At 36.4% G+C, this 16,227-nt stretch overlaps 1 protein-coding gene across 2 annotated transcripts in view; it reads left to right on the forward strand.

The window, feature by feature from the left end:
• The window catches only part of CDH12 (cadherin 12), a 251,940-nt gene that overhangs the window by 145,838 nt on the left and 89,875 nt on the right, over positions 1 to 16,227 (forward strand). The window contains exon 3 of one of the 2 annotated variants that reach the window (XM_028098030.2): positions 14,294 to 14,413. The exons of the other annotated variant lie outside the window; for it this stretch is intronic. Coding sequence (XP_027953831.1) covers positions 14,294 to 14,413 — 120 coding nt within the window. The remainder of the gene's footprint in view (positions 1 to 14,293; positions 14,414 to 16,227) is intronic. 2 annotated transcript variants of the gene reach the window in all.

Raw genomic sequence — 16,227 nt, forward strand, 5'->3', positions numbered from 1 at the left:
AGTGAAATAATGCGTATAAAATGTTCTTTGCGAAATTTAACACATTGCAGTAAATCCGTATATATTAATTGGCATATTGCAACCTTTTTTTAGGAAAGAAGAGGGCTCTGCAGAAGAGAATAATTTTCTGATTTCCACAAAAGAAATCATAAAATAAACTTAAGTATTCTTTGAATATTCATTCTTAAGGGCAGTTTTCTTTTGGTTTGTTTTTACTTCTTTTTTATTCTTATATTCTCAGTACATAGTATACTATTAGCTGTCACAACCACAGTCACTTAATTGATACCCTATAAATGAAAATCTATGGAATTTTTCTTCTTCCTGGAGGGTAAATGAAGAGGGCCCCTGGTGATGTGTATCTTTAGAGCCAGTCACTAGATAAGTGGGTTGGGGTCTCTGAGTTTCTGTGTTCTGGAAATTATGGAAGGCTTAAGTCTGCACCTTAGTGCAAAATCTCACCCTTCAGAACTAAGAGATGGAAGCCTTGAGACACTGAAGCTTTGCTCCTGAGATAGAATATCCTAAGAGATGGAGTTCACTGGGACCCTCAAAAAATTAAAAAAAAAAAAAAAGGAAAATGTGTAAAATATCCTAGTGGGAAAATGATTCTCATCAACACAAAAGACTTTGGTTAGTGCCCTAAAGTCACATACAGGAAAGAATCCATACTTCTGAGCCTCACTCCAAAGGAAGGAACCATAAGGATCTTTAGACAAGGTAATGAAAGGAAACCGAGGCAGCAGTAAGTATGACTTTACTTGAGTCACAGCTACTCATGGGTGGGAGTTAGGGAAGGGACTAAACTGCTATCCAAACCCTTAAAGACGTGGAACCTTCTGCTGAATGTGGCCTCAGGTTCAGGGGACTAAGAGGAAAACTTAAACTGAATCTCAGTTCCAGCGTGCATTAAGGACTGGTTCTGACAGTTCCAGCGTGCATTAAGGACTGGTTCTGACAGTTCCAGCGTGCATTAAGGACTGGTTCTGACAGTTCCAGCGTGCATTAAGGACTGGTTCTGACAGTTCCAGCGTGCATTAAGGACTGGTTCTGACCAGCTGCCGGATTTTTACACGCAAGGACGTCAAACCCTTTCCTGAAATTTATCTTCTCATAGCTTCTTTTTTAATGCCACTAACCCATAAGTTGTAATTATGCCCCCAAATTGCCCTTTGCCAAGTTTCCAGTCTACCTTTTAAATCAAACATGAATCGAATTTGTGACTTCATTATTCTGAACACTCTTGTTCTCCTGGAGCATCGTCTCCTGCTGTCTGCCCACTTTTCATTTGGTTTCTTTTCTGCCTCCTCAGCTGGGTCATAAAATAAATTCATGAGTAACCCCATCTAGCTCTAACTCATTCTCTCTTAGACTTTTAATCCCTTTTTATCTTTTAATCTGCACTCTATTTTACGGCTGGCTTACAACTTGAAAGCTCTTTAAAAAATACTATATATGAAAAATCTCATATAATGATATAGTCACCAAAATATTGAAAAGGAATCATTTTAGTGTAATGGAAGAAGCTTCATGATAAATAATGGAATTGAAAACCAAGAGCGATAGGTTGCATTTGGAAATAATGGCATAGTTAATTCTATTTTTGTCATCAAACTTGTATTTTCAAGTATCATCTATAGTTTTATTGCTTTAATTAACAGGAATGCCTCCAAGTTATTGACATATATTGTGTAGGTAAGTTCAGTGTTCCATACAGTATGCATTGCAATTATAGTTTAGTGGTATAATAGTTTCTGTCTTTATTTTTGTGTGTTACTGTGAAAAATTCAAAGTGGTTAATAAACAGATTGCTATTCTACAAAGTAATGGTGATGTATATGCTATTTTTCTCTTGGCAATGAGTTTTAAGATTCATGTCCAATTGTTAAAGTTTTTTACAAAAGAAACTATATATCACCATGAGAAAGATAACTATAACTCCTTAAAATTTAAATTGTAAGTTTCATTCTCAAGAGAGAATCATATGAAATGAAAATTTCATAGAAAATGTATGTGAAGTGAACAACGTTGATAAATTAATTAAAGTTTAACTTGATCAGGGATCAATTTAATTTAGTTCCTCTGTCCAAAATCACAATATGTGTTTGTATAGTGGAATCTATCTATTCCAAAACTCACATTTTATAAATAAAGAAAATGAGATAGGATTATTTGGCTTAACCATTGTCATTTGTATGTCAGTTGGGAGAATTTCTGTTAGAAAGCATATGAAATCCTACTCCAAAGATACAAATGTAGTGATCCAAAGGGGCACCTGCACCCCACGTTTATAACAGCAATGTCCACAATAGCCAAACTATGGAAGAAGCCCAGATGTCCATTGACAGATGAATGGATAAAGAAGATGTGGTACATATACAAAACATAATACTACTCAGACATCAAAAAAAAGGAAATCCTGCCATTTGCAACGATGTGGATGGAACTAGAGGGTATTATGCTAAGTGAAATAATTCAATCAGAGAAAGACAATTTTTTATGATCTCACTCATATGTGGAATTTAAGAAACAAAACAGAGGATCATAGGGGAAGAGAGGAAAAAATAAAATAAGTTGAAATCAGAGAAGGAGACAGAGACTCTTAATCATAGGAAATAAACTGAGGGTTGCTGGAGGGGAGGGCGGCAGGGGGATGGGGTAACTTGGTGATGAACATTAAGGAGGACACTTGATGTAATGAGCACTGGGTATTATATAAGACTGATGAATCACTGACCTCTACCTCTGAAACTAATAATACATTATATGTTAATTAATTGAATTTAAATTAAACAAAAGAAAGCATATGAAATCTAATAAAATTTGAGTTTTGTTTAGCTACAGCACATCCTACTCTGACAAATTGGGTTACAATGAATCTAGCAAAACAAGTAGGATTCTGGGACGCCTGGGTGGCTCAGTCGGTTAAGCGTCTGCTTTGGGCTCAGGTCACGATCCCAGGGTCCTGGGACCAAATCTCGCATCGGGCTCCTTGCTTGGCAGAGAGCCTGCTTCTCCCTCTGCCTGCTCTGCCTGCCGCTCCCCCTGCTTGTGCTCTCCTTCTGACAAAAAAATACAATCTTTAAAAAAAAACAACAAGTAGGTTTCTGAGTCTTCTCTTTTTGTAGCAATTACTAAAACCAAACCTCAGGTTAAATCATTGTAGCAATTAACCACAGCAACATAAAAGGAACAAAACCTTAAAATAAAACCACAGTAATTTACACACTAATAACATTCCTTTCTCTATTAGCTAAGATTATTTAAACAATAATGACTATAATTATTCTTACTTCATAGCTATACACACTGTCTATCACTCTACATGTGGATTCTTGAGCATTTTTGCAAATAGTGCCATGTCATGTGGTCATAATGTCTTTGAGTTTGTGAAATAATCAATAATCGAGCTCACTTGGTTCCAGGTAGTGTGAACTGCTATTTATTACAATAATTTTCCATAGATGTGACCTCAGTATAGTTCTTGCTTTTACAAAAGTTTATTCTTTCCTTCAAACAGTAGAATTATACACTCTTCTGTAGACTTAGCAGGGTTTGATGTGTCAAGATGACTGAAGTACAAGTAATTGATTTCTTGTATTCTTTTGGCACTGGTTTTTAGAGTTCTCAAGGCACTTTTGATTTGAAGCAGCTCTTTTGATTTCTGTAATGGACAGCAAAGCAGCCTCACTGTCATAACTGTTGACAGGAGGGAACCTTTGAACCTTTTGCCTCGGTGAAAGGATATTAAGAAGGTTTCATTGTGAACTTCTAACATCAGCTAGTCAAAAATATTTTCTATGCCCGACTTATTTTTTTAATTTTCTCATTCAAGAGACATATATTAAGTATCTATTATGTACCAAGCTCTACAGTAGGTCCTGGGGTTCCAAAAAGAACTGTAAAGAGTCTTTATTCTGTATGTGATGCTTGCTGCCTCGTGGAAAGAGCAGAGCCGTGAAACTAGACACTCTGTGGACATATGGAAATGAGTTTCTGAAAGAGGAGCTATGAGGCCAGAGCTTAATTTGGGCTGCAGTTCGCCTGGGTGAAAAAGGACATTTCTGACATCCATGATAAACCTGTAAAGAGCAGGAAATGAAGTAGCACTCTGTTGTAGGGAAGTAACATTGTATTGAGGCAGCGGAGAAGTGTGGCTAGAGATGAACCTGGAAATGTAGGTAGAAGCAGATTCCCAAAGAACATGAGGGATCGTGCTGAGGGCAAAATAAAATTTGCAATTTGAAAAACAAATGTGGCATAAATATATAGGGTGGATGGTAGGTTATTATGGTAGGCAACAGGGAGATTTTTAAATATTGTAACACTATAATTCAAGCGGGAAACAATAAAATTTTGAAGAAAAGGAGTGGCAGAATGGAGGGGACAAGCATATTTTAGCAATGCTTAGTCAGGGAAAGAGACTGCGCTGGGTATAAGCCATAAATTATTAAAATATTTAGAATGCAAACAAGAAATTAGGCATATCTTGGTCCAGTTAACTTGCAACTTTGTTATGTCAGAAACTGCACAATGTAAATGATGATCTAGTCGTTGGCACCCAGAGGTTGATAAGGAATGAAAGTGTCGAGTTAGGCATGCAGATTGAGAGAAAACCTGACGTGCATGAACCTTTGAAGGCCAGGGAGAAGAAAGGGAGCCTGTAGAGAAGACTGAGAAATGGTGATCACAGAAGAAGGGGCAGAGCCAAGAATAAATAATGTTGAGGAAACCAGCCATAGTTGGTGGCAACCTGGAGAGAGAGATTTGTATCAACCTCTTACATGCCTCCAGACAACCTCTTACACTCCTCCAGGTGAACATGAGGAGCACCTTGCACTCTTGGCGGGAAAGACTAGTAAATCAGAAGCAGTATTGGAAAGCTGAGGGAATGCAGTTTACTGGATTACGTGAAGTGGCTTGGGTGTAGGCAGTAGTGGAAGAAACCAGAAGGAGATGATATGCATATAATAGCTTAATTTATATTTTGCAAAACCTTTATGAAATTCAGATATATGTTTTTATTTACTTTTTATTATGGTCAGTTAGCCAGCATATAGTACATCATTAGTTTTGGATGTAGTGTTCAACGATGCATAGTTGCATATAAACCCCAGTGCTCATCACAACACGTGCTCTCCTTAATACCCATCACCTGCTGACCCTATCCCCCGCGCCACTCCCCTCTGCAACCCTCAGTTTGGTTCCCAGAGTTCAGAGTCTCTCATGGTCTGTCTCCCTCTCTGATTTCTTCCCATTCAGTTTTCCCCTCCCTCCCGCTGTGGTCCTCTGCTCTATTCCTTATGTTCCACATATATGATTTTAATTCTTAGATGAGAGGCTCAGACTTGTTACCCCTAAATTAATTAGCAGAGCTCTGATTTTTGTTGGACAGTAGGTAAAACAGACTTCCCAAAGAGAAGGTTTGGAGAAGCTGAGTAGTTAAATTTTAGAATGAAAACATAGATGGATTTCAGACTTCGAACAGTCTTGAAGGAATTCAGATAGCAAGTAGTGATTCATATAGCACACCATTGAAGGATATGAACAGAGCAGTAATAGGTTCAAAATCCTATAACCAAAAGATTAATCTACAGTAATGGGAAAGGCATTTTGAAAAGCATTAAGATTGGATTTTGTTTCAATTTGCACAACCAATTATTAGAATTAGAAGGAAACAATAAAATATTACCCCTTCATTATAAAGTTGAAGAATTTTAACAACAACCACTTTGATGTGGGCTCCTTATGTGTCAGTTATTATGCTAAGCAATTTACATGCATTAACTCATGAGTTAAAGCATAAATGAGTTCCATGTGATCCCAAGTATTTATATTCCTTCTTTAATTTGAAATAACTGGCTTAGAGCGTTTAAGTGACTTGCCAAAATTTTGTTAATTTGGAAGCAATAAAAAAAAAAAATCCCAATCCAAGTCAAAGTAAAAAGTCTCACACAAAAAGGAGTTTATGGTCTCAAATCATCAAAATGCTTGGAGGTTGAGCTTCAGCCAGGTTTGATCAAGTCTCCTCATTTTCTTTCCTGTGGTTCCCAAGTTTAGGGCCTCTTGTGTCTCTAGTCACATTTCCCCCAGGGTGTTGAAATGGCTGTAGTAATTTCAGACATTTGCACACCAGCTTCCGGGGAAGAAGAGAAAGAGAGCATTTCCCAGAAGTTCTCAAAAAACATCTCTGGTATTATAGGCTGGAAATGGGTTACCTTTACACTTCTTAAACATTCATCATTAACCAGAAAAAAAAAAATGCTTGTATTTATCAGTTTAAACTTGAGCCAACTGCCGTCATGGGAGTTAAGCTTTTTTTAACATACATGAAAGTTTGAGGGAGATCGTGGTATATGAATACCTATACAGACAGTTTTAAGATTAGATGGGATTTGCTCGGGGAGTGGATTACCATACTATCCACTTAAATTACATTATTATTCTTACAGAATTGAAATAACTTGCAAAACAATCATATATCTATTTAATTACAGAGCTAGTTCTAGGATCCAATTCTTCTGGTTGGCACACACACACACACACACACACACACACACCCCTACACACATCCTTATACAATCTGTATTTTTTCTTTTACTAAAGCTAACTAAGTCAATGGACAGGAAGCTAGATTCAGATAAATAGATTGATCAATAGACATATAGATACATGATGGATGGGTAGATGGAAGGATAGATAAATACAGAAAATCTCTCAATAGCTTTTATATTAGATGACTTTGCCCAACTGTAGGCTAATGTAAGTATTCTGAGTGTGTTTAGGTTAGGCTAGGCTAAACTATGGTGTTCAGTAGGTCAGGGGTATTGAATGTCTTTTGAACTTATGAAAAGTTCAACCTATGATGTGTTTATCAGGATGTTAACTTCACTGTAGGCTGAGGAAGATCTGTAGATGGGTAGATAGATAGAGATCTTTTTTTACCCTTAACATGGCAGAATCATCCAATCAAATAAAAACAAATATTTTAAGAGCGTAGAGTGTGTGTTAAGTAACTAATCACATTAGTGCTTCTTAACATCTTGGCTAACTGCATTTAATCAAAAGCAATTTTTTTTATCCTTCGGAATACAATACCACACTGAAAAAAATACAAAGCTTAGAGAATTATACCTGAGAGCCACTGAATGAATGAATTCCAAACTCATATATTTCATCATGTTTTCTATGGAATTTCCTGACAGCATTGATGAAAGGAATTTCCAGTTACATTGGGCACATGGAGGCAACACTGTATCATCACTGGTAACTGGAATTTAGTGTGTCACTGGGAGCAGTCATTTGCATTTTTACTGGTGTATGTGGTATAAAGTTCTTGGCACACAATGGAGAGATAAAGCGCTCATAAAAATGGATTCACTTATCCATCAAAGTACATTTGAATCACAAGGTGTAAATATGTTATAGTCTAAAATATTTAGCACGTATCTGGAACGAAAATTTTATAACCTTCGAGTGCTTTTGGGTCCTTGGACTGAATACCAAATCCTAAGTGGATGTCAAAGCATTGGGTGTGCCAAGGCCTGGTCTGTGGCCAGGCTGAGCAGAGTCAGAATTGAGAGTGGTATAAGCCAAATTTCCTGCTCTTACCATAGAAGTACAGTTCAAGAGGGCATACAATCCACCGTGGGGGATTTTCATGGCATCTACCTTTCTAATCTTTTAAACGTTCTGATTACTTCAGGCAGATTTAACAAGTGTACAAACTTTTTCTTTCTTGGGTCTCTAACAAAGGGGGACAACAGAGTCATTGTCTACTTGTTTGTATTGTAATGTATTCTAAACACAGTTTCCAAAATTATGTTTGTCTCACATTTAGAAGATAAGGTATAATCCTCGTATATTAAGATGCAGGACTTGAGGACAGGGATTGGGCTAGTGCTACGTACTTGAGTCTTGTCACCCCACGTGTGGAGCAGGAGAACAGACAGTAAGTATGTCTGCATCTCTGGGTCATACATTTAAATATGGAATATTTAATATGGAATTTCCACTATGTGGAAAACTTATTATAATTTCCTTATCAATATTAACTCATTTAATACTGCTAGAAGATGGTTACTATTTTTTCACCTTCTTTTCATATGAAGAAACTAAAACAGAGAGGTTAAGTAATTAGCTTGAAGTCACACAGTTGGCTAGAGGTCAACGTAGGATTGAAACATCGGCTTTAAAGCTCCAGAAGCAAAAACAATAACCGTGATGGCAAGTAGCGCAGTCTTTCCTAATTGGCGAAACTGTGTAGGACTTGGCTTATCAGACTCATCTACAAAGATTTTAAAACTTTCTGATACCTGGCACACCCAAAAATATTTAAATTAGACTTTCTGATGGAGGCCCAGGAATCAATGTTCTCAGTAATCCCTGTAAAAGCTTCGTATGCAGCCCTTGTTGAAGATAAAAAGGATAGAGGAGCCATTTATAACTTTAAAGGGCCAATATAGGAAGAGAATCCATAGAAGGAAGCTAAGAGCCAAGAGTTCATGAGTAGTGCAGTGAGTTCCAATGCAAAATTGATTAGAGACCTAGTTACTTTAAAGACTAAACTCACCTGCTGTGCATCCACGTTCAATTTTACTTTATAATTAAGTGTAGCTTTAACAGACCTCGTGTTTCAATGTGTAATAGTATTTGTAGGATACTAGTAGATAGTATTCCTTTGTAGGATCTTTTCACATGCATGGACAGACACACACACACACACACACACACACACGCACACACACACACCTGATTTCTAACTTGATTCTAAAAAGCCTCTCTGCTTTACATTTCTCTGCTGCTGGATGCCTTTTTTATGTAATAAAATGTACATTTATTTTCCAATTCTCTTTGGAAAGAAATGTCAATGTATTTGTCATTCTACACCTTTCTAACTGGAATTGCATTATTTCTTGGTTATAATGCAATGTATCCATAAGGCAAAAGCCGAAAGAAAGTTATATGTCTCTTTTGATATGATTTGTCTCTCTTTTCCTATTTATGGTTCAGTCTTGAGAAGGGTTAAAATTATTCAGCAAAGAAACATGTATTAACTTCCCTTAAGTTTGCATTTCATATTGTGGCTAAATCTTGCTTATGGGATTTTTTTTTTTAATGTAATGTCACTCATTTTGGTTCTGCTTTCTTAAGTGAGAAAGGTGATGTACTTTAGAAATTCAAGATAAGTTAAACTCACAACATAGTGTCATAAAGTACTCTAAAGGCCATAACTAACTGCCAGGTCTCCATTTAAAGTGCGGTATGTATAGTATGTGTGTCTTTTGGGCGTACATATGAGTACTGCATGTATCCAACTGCTAAATATTTATTTGGGACTTATGTCCTGGCAGACTGGATGTAAAAAGAATGAATATGGAATGGCTGATGATGTAAGAGGTTTTGTAGTCCATGAGAAAAAAATACATAATGAACTGAGTTTCAAAAAATGAAAATGTATTAAGACTGTTGGGAATACAGGGGAGTGTACAAATTATGTCTGCTTGGGAGGAGAAAAACAAGCATTCACGGAGGTGACCGTGGACCTGGGACTTCAAGGATGTATAGGATTTCTCCAGATGGTGGAGGCAGAAGCGCTCCAGGTAGCAGGAGCGCGTGGGCAAGAATACAGAGGCATGAAAGAGCCTCAGCTCCAGAGTAGCTAAGTACCTTTCAGCCTTGCAATTAGAAAAGTGAGGGTCCAGACCAGTTGAGACAGTTGAAGGATGATAAAAAGCAAAGAACATATTGAATGAGTAGAATATTTTTATACATCTAGGAAATTAAAAAATTATGGGGCAGGTGCCCCATAATCCACTTATATTTTCAATGTGTTTCTAGCAAGTATTTTTAACCCCCAAATGTAAAAAATACATAGAATATAGAACTATCATGCTGGAGGTGGATTTATCAGAATAAATAGTTATGCAACACATTGCTTTTTATGGTTGAGAATAGTACCTGGTATATGGTATGTACCACTGAACATTTGTTGATTGAAAGAAGAAATGACTCAATCAGCAAGTTAATATCTACTTGGGCAGAAATTGTGACTTAGGGCTCAGTTCTACTCCCACCTCTCTACCATTTTATATAAGCCCAATCTTGTTGACATAAAGGACATTCTCATATGAAAAAAAAACTGAGGGGCGCCTGGGTGGCTCAGTCATTAAGCATCTGCCTTTGGCTCACATCATGATCTCAGGGTCCCGGGATCGAGCCCCGCATCAGGCTCCCTGCTCGGCGGGAAGCCTGCTTCTCCCTCTCCTACTCCCCTTGCTTGTGCTCCGTCTCTCTTTATCTCTCTCTCTGTCAAATAAATAAATAAAATCTTAAAAAAAAACCCTGAAATCATCATATTACAACTGTGAATTTACAAAATGCAACTAGTTTTTCAAATATATTTTGACGTATACATACATGCACACTAAAAATTCTATACAAATTGGTTCTCATATTAACTCTAAAGTATTTAGGTATTTTAGTGAAACCCTTATTTAGTTGCAGTTTATATCAAATGGACTTCTCCTGAAGACTGTTCCTTCTAGGTGATATTTCTATAACTCTCACTGTTCACTTTTCCTGTCCCTTGCTCTTGTACATATGTGCACATATATATAATATTAACTTATATAGAGAGTGACTGCCTGAAATTTAGAATTTAACTATTACTATAAAATAACCTTTTTTCATAATAGCTGTATTTTTAAAAATTACATGAATTAATTTACTACGGATCAGAGCAGTGTTACATGGAAAATTAATTGGTTCAATATTCTCAATTGCATATTGTACTCTCTGTCTCCAGCTGGGTATAAAGGAATGATTTCTCTGTGAGTTTCATTCTCTCTGCACTTCAACATTTGGAGTGGTTACATTGTCACTCTGAATTTGGATGATAAGAGAATAAATCCCAAGATGACTGCTACGTACCAGCAGACTACTCCAGTTTTTGCAGCCATCATTGACTATATTGTTTCTTTGTTGCATATTAAAGGTGTTCCCAGGTGTAACCTCCTGCTCCCACCTCTTGGGTATTTAGTGTTTAATAGGGTCAGGAACTCCTGTACCATCCAAGCACTGCAGAAGGTATTATTTTGAGACTTACATGCTCCAGATAATAACTGAGTCTGCCCAATGAAGGGAATCTCCGTCCTTTGCATCAGTTTGTAAGATGTCATGGAGCATCCAGCAAAACAAGCTGATATAATGATGTTTAATTGTGTCCTTGTAAGCACCTATAGAGGCAGTTCTAAGAGCTCTCAAATAACGTATGGTTCTTCGTGAATAATCTTTTCACTAAGCTGAAGATAATTTCTACTGTAACTGAGTGGGCACTCTTTTTTTTAAGTTTTTATTTAAATTCCTGTTAGTTAACATACAGTGTAATATTAGTTTCAGGTGTACAATACTGTGATTCAACACTTCCATACATCACCCTGTGCTCATCACAAGTGCCCTCCTTAATCCCCAACAGCTATTTAACACATCTCCCCACCCACCTCCCCTCTGGTAACCACCAGTTTGTTCTCTATAGTTGAATCTGTTTCTTGCTTTGCCTCTCTCTTTTTTCCCTATGCTCATTTATTTCTTAAATTCCACATATATGGGGCACCTGGGTGGCTCAGTCTATTGAGCATCTGCCTTTGGCTCAGGTCCTGATCCCAGGGTCCTGGAATCGAGCCCCATGTCGGGCTCTCTGCTCAACAGGGAAGTCTGCTTCTCCCTCTCCTTCTGCCCTGCCTGTGTGTTCTCTCACTCACTCACTCACTCTCTCTCTCTGTCTCAAATAAATAAGTAAAATCCTTTTTAAATAATTCCATATATATGTGAAATCATATGGTGTTTGTCTTGACTGGCTTATTTTGCTTAGTGTAATGCTCGCTAGTTCCATCCATGTCACTGCAAATGGCAAGATTTCATTCATTTTTATGGCTGAGTAATACTCCTGTGTGTGTGTGTGTGTGTGTGTGTCTGTGTGTGTGTGTGTGGGTGTGTGTGAGAGAGAGAGAGAGAGAGAGAGAGACATACACACACACACACACACACACACACACATTTTCTTTATCCATTCATCAGTTGATGGATTTTGGGCTGTTTTCATAATTTGGGTATTATAGATAATGCTGCTATAACCATATGCTCAATAAGAAAGACAAAGATGAATCATATAGTATCATTCCTTTTACATTTTTGTTTTTAATATTAATATGAAACTTAACTAAGTATACAGAAAAATAGTTTCCTCCAAAAGGAGTTTTAAATGCTTTATGTTAATCATTTTAAATTTAAACTCAAATATTTAAAAGACTGTATTAAGAAATATTCCCTATTTTATACATCTTTGTCTTTTTTATTGAACATATGGTGTGAGTTAGGTTATAATTTATAAAATTTGTCACAAAACACTTCTTAGCAGATAATTTTTCTTCAAATATACCTTTTTTTTTAAAGATTTTATTTATTTATTTGACAGAGAGAGATACAGCGAGAGAGGGAACACAAGCAGGGGGAGTGCGAGAGGGAGAAGCCAACTCCCCGTGGAGCAGGGAGCCCGATGCGGGACTCAATCCCAGCACCCTGGGATCATGACCTGAGCCGAAGGCAGACGCCCAACAACTGAGCCACCCAGATGCCCCCAAATATATCTTTAAAGAAGAGTAATCCACAGCTTTTTAACTACAACATTTCTACCTAGGATTGGGGAATTATTTAATATTTGCCGACTTTGCCTATACAGCCCATTTACAATGCAGTGATGATAATGATCCAGGTCATACCAGAAAAATCACCGTGTGACAGAAAGGAGGAAAGAGGGGAAGTTAGTCTTGCAACGTTCATTCCTACAACATTAGGGTTAACATAGTTTTGATGACTATCTAATATAGGTTCTTAATTCCTATTTGTCAAATAATTATTAATGATGTTGTAAGTATTGATAATGATCATGATGGTGATGGTGGATGATAAGGGGCATTATCATTCTTGACATCTCAGAAATGTTTGCCTACTTTCCTTCTAGAAGTTTCCTTTCCTGGGAAAGACTGTTGAAATAAAACCTATCATTCATCTCTTGATATAGCTAGAACTCACCAAAAGCATTCTTAAGATAAAGCATTTGGTATTGAATGCCTACTCAATGCCATTTGCTATTGAATGTCTACTAAAAGTTATCATTTTTAATTTTTTTTTTTTACTATCCTAGCAAACAGACAAAAACGTAGAGAGGAAGAGATGTTTCATTCTCTTAGTTTGCAAGTAAACCTTTAAGATTTAGTTTGTTCCAGTTTTGTACTGCCTGAAAGGAAAAGCCTGAATGAATAACTAATTGGAAAGGAGAAACCTTTGTTCCCAAAGTTGAGCAGTTACTTTGAATGCCTCCAAGAATAGGAGCGTTCTGTCCATCCTATAACTTTGGGTGTACGCATCACTCCCTTTGTGCTCAGTAGAGATTTCCTTCTAACCATTAGCAACATATTGATTTTATTTATATCGAACTTGATAATTTTTGTTTTACTTTGTTCTCAGCTCAGTATAATAATGCTGAACACGATATGAAGATATAGTCAAAAATTTCTTAGGGAAGACTGAACTGTGACCATGAAAATATAAGACAAGGATACAAGAAAAATCTCCCTTTAACTTCTCTTATTCAAAACATGAGAAAAGATACAGAGAATTTGGGTTGTCTTTAATGTTTCCCTATGTCACTGTATCCTTAGGTTAATTCGGTCTTGAGGCCTAGAGGTGCTCCTGGAGCTGTAATTGCAATTACTTTTGGTTCCTCAATTTCTCAAATATTCTGTCCTAATTAAAGTCTTCCTACTGCTAGTATGTAGTTGTTGATTTTTAAAAAGCAACGCAAATTACTTACAGCCTCTAGAGTAAATCTTCAAACCTTTTAGTTTTTCTATTGATAACCTAATCATGAAATTAGAGCATCTATAGTAAGCAAATGAGCTAATGTAAGCAGTGTCATGTTTCCTTTGGTGTATAAATCAATAAAGCTATCATGATGACTTTCAGTTCAATCATCTAGCTACTGGAAATGAACATAGCTTTTAAAATAGATTTTTAAAATATGTATCATTTGCACTAACAGCTATATTGTTGCCCAACATTTTGGTTACCATAATTACATCATTCTCAGAGGCACCATATATTCTCAGAATCACTGAGTAATGCCAAATTCCAAAAAAAAAAAAAAAAAAAAAATGGAGTCCAGCAGATTAAAAACCATGACCTTGAGCTCTGTAAAACAAAGATGCTAGAGTCATACTGTCTTATTTTCCAGGTGCATATGTGCTCCAGGTCAAGGCCACAGACGCGGATGACCCGACCTATGGAAACAGTGCCAGAGTCGTTTATAGCATTCTTCAGGGACAACCTTATTTCTCTATTGATCCCAAGACAGGTAAATTTTTTATTAGAGACAACATTATCACCACCCCTTTCAAATATTTAAACTTTAATTAAATCTTGGCATGGGAAGTTACCTATTCTAAAACTGCAGTAAAGATTCAGAGTGCTGTACATGAAGCAAAGGAAGATAGGATCTTCCTTTGTGGCTGCAGAACCATTTCCTCTGGATTGACCCCTGTGTAAATGTAAGCCATTTCACATACATGTGTCAAGTTCCAATCCCAAGTTAGAGATTCCCTATGTGATTTGCTGTAAATTTTCAAAAGCCTGGGCATTTTTTTCTTTTTGATTCTTCCGCATATAATAGCATCTCATTTCAAATTTTCTTGTTTAGGTTCGATTATATGGAGTGTGGGGCTTTATCAACATGCCGTAGGATCACGGAGCCTATTGCTGTATTTATCAAAGTTATGGATAATTGATTTGGATTTGGATGAATAGAGACTTTTGCGTCTAGCAGAGCGGAAAAAAGGGTTGACAGACTTGAAACACCAAGATCCCTAATTCTTCTGGTCTATGCTTTTGAAACTAGTCTAATTTTTAAGTCAAAACATTTGAATGGCGGTTTTCAGAGCCAAATATATAAGAACCTTTGAAAAGTATAGAAAGGGCAGGATATTATGCACATAGAAGATGTTGTGTTCCCTTTCAAATAAAAGGAGGTCCCTCTTCTCTAGAGAGTCTGTTTTTTGAACACTAGATAGTTTTTAAGGAGATCCGGCCATGCTGACCATCAAAATAGGTATTCCATATCACAGTTAAAACAGAACTCCACAAAGACAGCTATTTTATAAACTCTTATATGGCACATTATCTTATATTTCTGAATGAATTCAATACTATTTATTACATTAGGTTACAATAATGAAATAAATTGTTAATGTACTAATGTTACTTTTTAAATTTGTAAATAAATTTTAAGGAATGATATCAATTTGAAAAGTCTTAATTTCAGACACTATGTATTCAAACAGGCTTAACATTTCAAAATTAACATTTCCCCATAAGTATTTGCTAAAATCTGGCATACCAATTAGATGCAGGTTAATTAATGATTAGCCAAGTTTTAATGTCACTTAGAAACCGAAAGTCAACTAAATAGGAACAGAGAACCTGTGAAAACTTTCTGCAAATGAACCTGTTATTCTCTCATTTTCTACTCTTCTCATTAAGCCCATAGAGGGACAAAAATCAGCAAAAAGTTATGGGAATAAGGCAGGAAGTTGCTTCCTTTTGTAAACCTAAAAAAGAGTAGTTTGTAATAAGGACAGCATCAATCTCTTAAGAAGAGAATCTAGAAAGGTTTGTTTAGGACATAAAAGCTCTTTTGGTTTGGAAAGAGGGTCAGAAACTAAAAGAGTGTTAAATGTGAAAACTGAGTGTATGATGGAGAAGTTACACCTATACTCTGAGTTATTTTCAAGAAGTATGACAATGAAGATAAGATATTTGACAGTATCTGTGTTAAGGAACTTTGTGGTTGTTGCTTAACTGTGGGAAATCATATATATTTGTAGAAAAAAAAAAGAGAAAAGTTGTTGAGGAAAGAATTTGGGGAAGATGTTCAATGACGTTTATGATGGTACAAAATTCCAGAAGAACGAAGACAGTTTGAACAACAGTCTGAATATATAGACAAATATTGAAGGGAAATTATCTAAAATATAATAAGTCCTTTTATTAGATGAAAACATTATGGATTATTTCTTCTTCTATGATTACCCATCTTTTCTGCATTTCCCATAATGGATAATCTAACTAGAAACAGAATTAAGAGCAATATATGTGTCTTAGATCTCTTCGGCC

The sequence above is a fragment of the Eumetopias jubatus genome, unplaced genomic scaffold (assembly GCF_037043125.1).
Source record: "Eumetopias jubatus isolate StellerSeaLion01/CBP00866 unplaced genomic scaffold, mEumJub1_p1.0 scaffold_5, whole genome shotgun sequence".
Lineage (NCBI taxonomy): Eukaryota > Metazoa > Chordata > Mammalia > Carnivora > Otariidae > Eumetopias > Eumetopias jubatus.